The sequence below is a fragment of the Actinia tenebrosa genome, unplaced genomic scaffold (assembly GCF_029948245.1).
Source record: "Actinia tenebrosa isolate PJP-AT-01 unplaced genomic scaffold, QUT_ActTen_1.0 PGA_scaffold4__44_contigs__length_22323623, whole genome shotgun sequence".
NCBI classification, from domain to species: Eukaryota; Metazoa; Cnidaria; class Anthozoa; order Actiniaria; family Actiniidae; genus Actinia; species Actinia tenebrosa.
Window position 1 is genome coordinate 20,401,156 of NW_028292581.1, and position 8,729 is coordinate 20,409,884.

General features: G+C 36.0%; 1 protein-coding gene across 1 annotated transcript; it reads right to left on the reverse strand.

The window, feature by feature from the left end:
• Positions 1-5,702, reverse strand: LOC116287644 (homeobox protein DBX1-like). The gene is made up of 2 exons (XM_031694332.2): positions 5,004-5,702; positions 1-1,813 (listed from the first exon to the last, which is right to left on the reverse strand). The coding sequence occupies exons 1-2, from the start codon at positions 5,257-5,259 to the stop codon at positions 1,464-1,466; spliced, it is 606 nt and encodes a 201-aa protein (XP_031550192.2). The 5' UTR covers positions 5,260-5,702; the 3' UTR covers positions 1-1,463.
• Positions 5,703-8,729: the final 3,027 nt, after the last annotated feature.

Below are 8,729 nucleotides of genomic sequence, written 5' to 3' on the forward strand. Positions count from 1 at the left end.
TGAAGTACTCTTTCTTTATTTACAGCGTTTTTCTTAGTACTAACTTTGGTTATAAAAAAACATATAAAAATATATTACAAGTTGTATTTTCCTCACTGATTGACGAGTGAATAGACCATCAGCCAGGGTATCTTGTACCTAAAAGACGTGGCTCTATATATTATCTTGTATAAATGTCGTCATATTGTTATTTTTATGGTACTAAATAAAACAGTGTCATTGTCATTGAGATTACTCCAGTTTCGAGTTTTTAGTTCAAGGTTAGCCTCGTTTTTCTTCTTCTTCTTCTCTCTATTTTTTTGTTTGTTTTTGTTTTCAGAATATTCACATGTTCTATTCAAAGTCCATGGATTTCCAAACTGTCTGTATTGTTGAAGTTGTGCATTCTTTACTTTACCGTTGGTATTTGTAAATATTTAGACACTTATACGAGGCTAACCCTGAGGTATAAGAATCTGTAATCAAGGAACACAGCGGTAATTTGAAACTGGAAAATGGTCTATTGCTTTATGTATATTCTCATTTCTGCACTGCACAATCCTTCGACCAATAGAACAGCTTTTAAGAGTGGGAAACGAAATGGTATACTGACTTACAACACGTACACAGGTACGCCGGACATACCGTAACATTGAAATGGCTTCTCATTGTCTTTCCAGTACTTCGTCCAATCACAACGCGTAGTTATGGCTACAAGCAACCGTACGACTACAAATTTGCAATATCGTTTCCCACTCATACGTAAACCGTCCTAATATGAGACCATCCACATTTTGTCATGCACTCAAAAACATATTGCAACTAGAAGACTTCACAAATTATATAAAAGAAATTTCCTTTCCAATGGATTATCTTGAGAAAGACATATCTTATCGATCAAATAGCAGGGGATTTCCGTGAGATTTGGTTTAAATCGACACCGAGGTTTTTGACGGCCATGTTGGATTGCTTAACTATTCCTGTCATCTAGTATGGCTTGCTGTGACGTAGTTAAACAATAATATTGAATACATAATATATACTACAAGATTAACAGTATATTAACGGTTTTTATCTATATAGGTTTAGCTATCAATATTTCTCAGTTTTATCACAGGAACTGTGCTCCATGAATCAGTCTGTCGTAGCGAAGTCAGTTTCTTATCGACGAATAGAATTCCATCGAAGAAGGAGTTAAAATAAATCCAGCATTTATTTTGAGTCCCAAGTTGGCAGTAAATCTTGGAGTATACATGCCAAGAATAGATGCCGCAGTTTTCAAAACAAGCCGGCGCGAATGCACTGAACTTAGTGTAGGCAGGATTGAGTCGTGCAAGCGGCACTACTGCAGTAAAGAGAGCAAATAAAGTTTCTGTTTGGCAGAGTTAGTCAAAATTTAGAACTTAGAACATTTTGCAACGGTAGTTTGGAAGAAATAAATTCATTTATAAATATCAATCTGTAATACTTATTTTTGTATCGAACTATGCTTTTTTAACTTCGTCTTTCTTTTCTTGAATTTCCTCACCGTCTTCGTTTTCTTCTTCATTATCATCTTCTTTCCGTTCAAGATCCTTCATATCCTGACGCCATTTTGTTCGTCTATTTTGGAACCACACCTTCACTTGTGTTTCCGACAGCCCTAACATGGCTGCCAGCTGATATCTGTCGTGTTTTGTGATGTATTTTTGGACCTGGAATCGCTTTTCAAGGCCTCGTCGTTGGAGCTGTGTGAAGACAGGGCGGGACCATGGTCGCCTTCTTTGTGGTTTGCAATCATTGTCGGACAAAGCATGAAATTGGTCGTTCCTTTGATGTGGGACGTTATCATCATCTGCGTCATAAAAAGAGGAAAAAATTGGTTTGACACATTTGTAGGGATTACTCAAAGTAGTTATTTGATAGATATGGATTCTCAACAGCAATATGCCTGTTCAGTTAAGCGAGAGTGTTAATTTTTGAGGGGAAAAAACTAAGTGTTTTATCTGACAACACAGCTGATCAGTAAACCTTTCTAGTTTCTAGCCAGTATCAGGGCATTTTCCCGTGGTTAACTAGAGTAGGATGAGCACGCTCAGTCATAGCGTGGCCTAATGAACAGGAATTCCGTTATCGCATGAACGTTTACTATTAAAATTCTAAAGCTCTTGAAAAGATACTTCTACTGTCTAATACACAGCGTTAATGCCACAACTAAGCTGTTATATTAAACCATTACTTGGTTTTCTAGATAAGATAGGGATGTTTAAATCCTTCGGACTAGTCAATTGGGATCATTGAGTCCAGTCTGAAGACCAAGACTATAAACAGCAATGGATTCAAGATGATCGATGTTAGGCCGAAAGAGGAGTTAATGATCTTAAACATATACAAAGGTCTTTTCAATTCATTGTTAATGAATGGGAGTATTGCTAATATTGCTGTTCCAGCTTGGAACCCATTCTATGCGGAATTTTATATAGAGTCAAGCAATACATAGTTAATAATAACACTCTCGCTTATTTGAGAACCGTCTTCTCACTAATATAGGGGAGGTCAGGATTGAGAATAAGTTAAGATCAGTTTATATTGGAATAAAAGCCTCATGGTTTTTCAAAAAAAAAAAAAAGAAAAAGATTTTCCAACAAACCCAACCAAAGCTAAAAACGACACGAAAATGAGAATGCCACTATAAATAGGCAAAGTCCTTTGAAAGGGCAAATTTAATCCAACTTAACCAGGTTTTTATTTAACGACTAAGACGATTTTGGGTCTTAACTTGGCTATCTAATCTATCTTACTTGATGTATAATACATTTTACTATCTCTTTATTAGAAAAAGGTTGACATTCTAGTCGAACTTGGGATTTCTGTCATTGCGCAAGGCGTCCGTGTGTCTAGAATTCAGCAAATAAGATACAATAATGATTCCATAGCTGATATTATATGCGGTACTTTGCCAATTATTTCGAAGTATCCTCGTAAAATATCCTTTATAAGCCGTTATATTTTGAACAACGGAACAGTTAAGTTTGCACTTGTATGTAAAAACAAATAGATTTTACAGATACGAAGGGCAGAGGTGAGAATACCGTTCAGTACGTCTCAAGAACATCTTTCCTGCAAGGACATGTTTTTAAAACCTGTCATTTATAAATCTAACGCTTCCTCTTCAAACTAACAACTCTGACCTTAGTTAAACATCCGCGAGAGCATTAAGAAACTAAGTTTCTTTCTTAGGATGAAGAATAAGCTGAAAAGACTGTGAAACATTTCTATATCCTCATGATTCCAGATCAACAGCTTAACACTCCCTAATCACCCTTAGCAAATGCGAATATTTTCCAGTCTTTGAAAATAAGAATCTTAGGATTTCTTACAGGATGAGAAGATGGTTTGAACTTATAGGCTCGAGCCGGATGTCCTGCGCATGCAACAAGTATCGCCCAGAGTTTTGAGTCATCAACGCTAGCGTCTGTCAGTCTTGTGGCGCCGGTACTGCAACAAATTCTGTCTTTATCGAGGTCTCGTATTTTTATGATCATTATGAAGTGGCGATTCAAGAGATTTTATTAAAACAGTTTACATTAACAAAGACAATTAATGAACTTGTTCCTGGTTTGAAGTGGGTCCGTCAATCTTGTATCAAAACACACATTATTCTGCTCCAATTCTTCAATATACTGCCTACCCTTACTACAAGAAATGTTTGAGGATTTTTGGTCAGTTTTCAAGGAGGCGCGCTTTGCTTAAAATCACTGAGAGTTTGGAGCTCTGCTCAAGATTTCCGGAAACAGTAAACAAGTTGAAGTTTGATTGGATCCCATAATCCACTAATCTCTCTTAAGTTTGTTAAGTTTGTTAAAAATATTTTTCAAATCTTTTTGTCTTAAGACTAGCAAAGCAGCTGATCTGGGCTTTAGATGATAGAAGGTTGAAGCTAATATTATATAGGTTAATGAACTCTACCACGTCCAAGAGATAAGGAGTACAAGTGTACTTAACACTATGGACCAACAGCATACCGAGTGACATTTATATAATCATTATCATCATTGTCTGCATTTGGCGAAAATACTACCTTACCAGAGACAGGATTTTTGTATTCCAAATGCTCTGTCTTTAGAACAGCGAATGAAAGAATCCAGGTAAATTTGAGTCATTTAGACATGCGAGGAAGGCATATAGCTGCAATTCACACAACAGATTAAAATAGAATGTAGACCACGGGAGAAGAATTCTTCTTTTTTGAAATTTAAAAAATTACTTTAAGAATGGACAGAATAGTCCAATGAAGTTAAGTAAAATGGAAAAATTGACAGGGATTCGCTAAGTTTGAAGTCTTTTTGATAATCATTTTATATTATCTTAAATAGACTTAGAAATACTTATGACAGTGACAGGATCCTGCTAGCTACTTCAACGCAAGGGCATCATTAGAAAACAAGAATTTCAAACTGCCATTTTTTAAACAAAAAGTATGTGTAAGCATAGCTAGAACCGCTTCGAAAAATAAAGTTTGTTTTAGCATTCTTAGGTCTATATTAATCTTATTATTCTGGTTCAAAGATCTTGTCTCAACCCTAAGCGCTCTCAACATGAAACTTTCTCCATATAAACTCGACGTGTGAACTAGATGAGCACAGATCTTGAAAACGTGTTAATCACTGTTTTGTTTGCTTGTCTACTTAAGATATCTCTTCCCCCAAATGTTTTCTCAGCGTTTAACGGTCATTCACAAGAGACCTTACTAGAGTTCTCTCCTCGCACATGTTTTGATCATTTTCAGCGTTAAGTAAGACAACGGACGTGTTGGATGACAAAGTCAATTCGATTAACAGCAGAGGAAACTTTTAAGTCCGTATTAAGCGAAACCGCTGTCCTTTGATAGCCACACAGTCACTCTATTTTCTTCTGTTTGTCGTTCATTACTATCTGTACTATCAATCACTATTTGCTCCTTAGTTCTCATAAGGGCATGAGACAGATGAGAAGATCGAACCAAGTTTTCAAACAAAACAACCTTCTAATTGTTTATGGATTACCTGAATTGGGACCTCGACTGAGTATGTTTTCAATGCCAAACTTGAGCGTCTTACTAATATTGGGTTTAGGAGGTTCATCACGAGAGCACGTCTGAAGAAAATGAGCTCTTTGACTTGAAGTAGCGATGTGCGTCCAACCTGACTGATATCGTCCGTGTATCGAGCTTGAGCAGTCCCAAACACTCGGGACAGTCGTACATCGAGACAGAGGTTCTTGACCACACTGACAATAAATCAATGGATTCCTAGTATACATATCTTCACTTCCTATATTAAAACCTAGTTCTTGCTTTACCGAGATCTAGAAAGTTGACTGGACTGTGTTACGTTTACAGACCTCCCATATGTGGTGAAGTAACAGCTCTCAAATTGGGTCGATGGCCAATAAATAGCTTTTATCTCTTCCATCTCCGCTTTCAGAGATACGGATATAAGCTCTTATTGTTTTATGAACACATTCCAATAAAACTCTACTTCTCTTTGGTTGGCACTTCAAGAGTTTACTATAAACTGATTCAATAGGCAGATCACTTGAACTGGATGTCATAACTTGATCATCTTCAGAGTAGCTTGCTTCTGTCTTTACATTAAGTTTTGCTCACGACTTTTATCATTTACTCGACGATCGTAAGTTTGTTTTTGTAGCCTAAGAGCAGATGGACAACGTCCGGTGAATTTAATAAAACGTGTGACATTTTGATGGTGCTTGCTATAAAACTTGATGATAGCTATTGGCTAGACCGCGCCTATTTTACTTCTGTGTTTACTCGCATATCGGTTTTATAGCTGATAGGGAGATACATTACCGGCTGATAATCATAATGTTTTATTTGATTGAAAAAAGTCTCGCATTCACGCTGCGTGTTCTCTGCGGCCAAGTTCAAAGAAACATTTCCCGAACGCGCATCACAAACTTTATTAACACTCGTCATAAAAGAAAAGCCATCAAAAGTGCTCACTTTAAGGTGTTTAAAACTGCCTAGTTAAACTCCAGAGCGAACAGGGTTAAGTTTTTCGAACGTGAATATGCGGTTAGTACTAATATCTATTTTATTCGACTGGTGATAACAAGATTGTTAAGAGGCGCCACGCGGGCATGAAGTGTCAAGATCGTCTCGCTTAGCTGGATATTACTGTACAGAGCTGTGGATGCTGACCACGAGATTCTCTGATATCTAGTTTATTCAGCATCTCAATCAATTCTCTGCTCACTTCCCTTCGTTTTTTCCTGCGTGTGTGTGTGTGTGTGTGGGCAACTCAGTGATTGATTAATACTGTCTGTACTTTGGCACTCAATCTCAACTTTAAGTTTTATCGCGAGTTCAATACAGATATTGAGAAAAAGGGCGCAAAACTGAACAATTAATTCCTTTGGATTAAACAAAAAGGTTTGTTCAAGAAACTTTGCAAAACTAAATATGGAATCTCGCTGGAAAGGATTGGAGAAAATATCGAGCTGCATCATGACAAAAAAAAAAAAAAAAAAAAAAAAAATTAAAGAGTTTGCCCTCGTTTTATAGATATGGATAATGAAGTAAAGTCAATGATGATGAAGGCTTTGATGAAGCATTGCTTTTATCAATTATGATTCCAAAAACAACATTGCCCGCACGCAATTTCAAGAACAGCAGTTATGGAGACAAAAAAGAAAAAGAAAAAAATAAAAAAAAAAAAAAAAAGAAAGAAAGAAAGAAAAAAGAATGGATATGGAAAGAAAATTAGCCTTAAGGAATGGGAAGATAAATCCCATCTAAAGGAAAGTAGCTGGAGAGAAAACAGAGGCAACATTTGAAAACCAAATGGAGGTCCTGTTTCTGATTTTGGATGTCAAGGGTTAAACATCGGCCGGTTAAGAGATCGGCTCCATAATCGTTCGGTTACCGAGCGCGATGTTCCATGTGTCGGTCAAGTAGACACGTAACATGCAAGTCAAACCTTTTAACCTTTTGACATTATACGATACGTTAAGGGCTGGTAATTGGCTGACGTCAAAGCATGCGTAGTTCTTATCGTGTTTCAACTGTTAAACAAGATAAGGAAATTAATTGCCATTTTTAAGGAGAGAAGGAAGGCTTAAGCTTGGGCGGATGGGGAAGGGTTTAATGTTTTAACAGGGCGTCAATGTGAAAAAATAATAATAGAAGATGAATGCTTATATATTAGAAGATGAGAGAAGAAGAAGTAAAAGATGATGAAGAACGAGGAATTAAAGCAGATGATGACGGTGATGAAGAAACTTTGACAAGATAGGAAGAAGTAAAGAGTAGTAGAAGAAGAACACAACGAGAAAAAGAAGAGAACAGAGAAGAAGAAACAAGAAAAGAAGAAGAAGAAGAAGAAGAAGAAAAGAAGAAGAAAGAAGAAAGAAGAACAAGAAGAACAAGAAGAACAAGAACAGAAGTAAAATAAGAAGAAGAACAAGAACAATAGAAGAACAAGAAGAAAAAGAACAAAATAAGAAGAAATAAGAAGAATAACATAAGAAGAAAACAAGAAAAAACAAAAAACAAGAAGAAGCAAGAAGAAAAAACAAGAACAAAATAAAAAGAAACAAACAGAAGAACAATACAACAGAAACAAAGAAAAAGAAAAAAAAGAAACAAAAAAACAATAAAACAAAAAACAATAAAGAACAAGAAGAAACAAAATAACAATAACAAGAAGAAAAAGAACAAAGAAGAAGCACACAGAAGAAGAAACAAGAGAAGAACAAGAAACTAAGAACAGAACAAGAGAAGGAAGAAGAACAAGAAGAACAAGAACAAGAACAAGAAGAAAAAGAGAAGAAGAAGAAGAAGAAGAAGAAGAAGAACAACAACAACAACAAACGACAACAACAACAACAACAACAACAGCAGCAACAACAAACGACAACAGCTAATAAAAAAAGGTTAAATAATCCATGATTAAAGTATACACCTCTTCCAAAAAACGTCGGACGTAAATCTGAAATATGAGACTGAGTAACTTGCTGCAAAATGTAGTATATTCACAGCCGAACAAAACGTAGAGTTTCTTTAAGATTCGAATATGAAGCATGACCTTTGAGTTCAAAATGTGACTTTGTATTTTAGCCAAAAAAACATAAAACACAAAAAATTTCGTTGAGCCTCAGATATCGCCATTTCAGATCTCAGACCGACGACGCTTTTTTGAAATAAGCACTTCTGAAAGAACGCCAACCAGAACGCACAATGAATATTGCATCATTATCGGCCCCACAACAGTGATTCATCGACAGTTTACCAACGGTCAGTTTTTGCTGTTTGTTTGGCTACCGGTGAAGGATTTAGAGGATTAAACCTGGATTTTCTGTTTTTCCATGGCTGTCATTTTTCCATACATGATATTAGCTTACGGATTTATATATCACTTCCATGGAAAGACATTTATGAACTATGTGCCGATACCCTTAAAGAATTCCTATTTTGGGATTCGTCGTTTATTCATGAAAATTTTTTTTATTAACGGATGTTTTTCTTTTGTTTTTTTGTTTTTTTTTCTCGCTAAAAGACCAACATGGTTTCTAAACCACGTTACTTGCCCTCAGAGAAATACAAACTATACCACATACTTCATCAATTATTATGTCGTAACCTCAGTTGCAATCAATCACTTGACACTATGCAATTTTTTATTAAGAACATAAAGCCGATGAAACTTGCCTAAGGCCGGGAGGGGATCAAATTATTCAGTTGAAAATTAGTTTTCCGCGCCGAAGTCGTT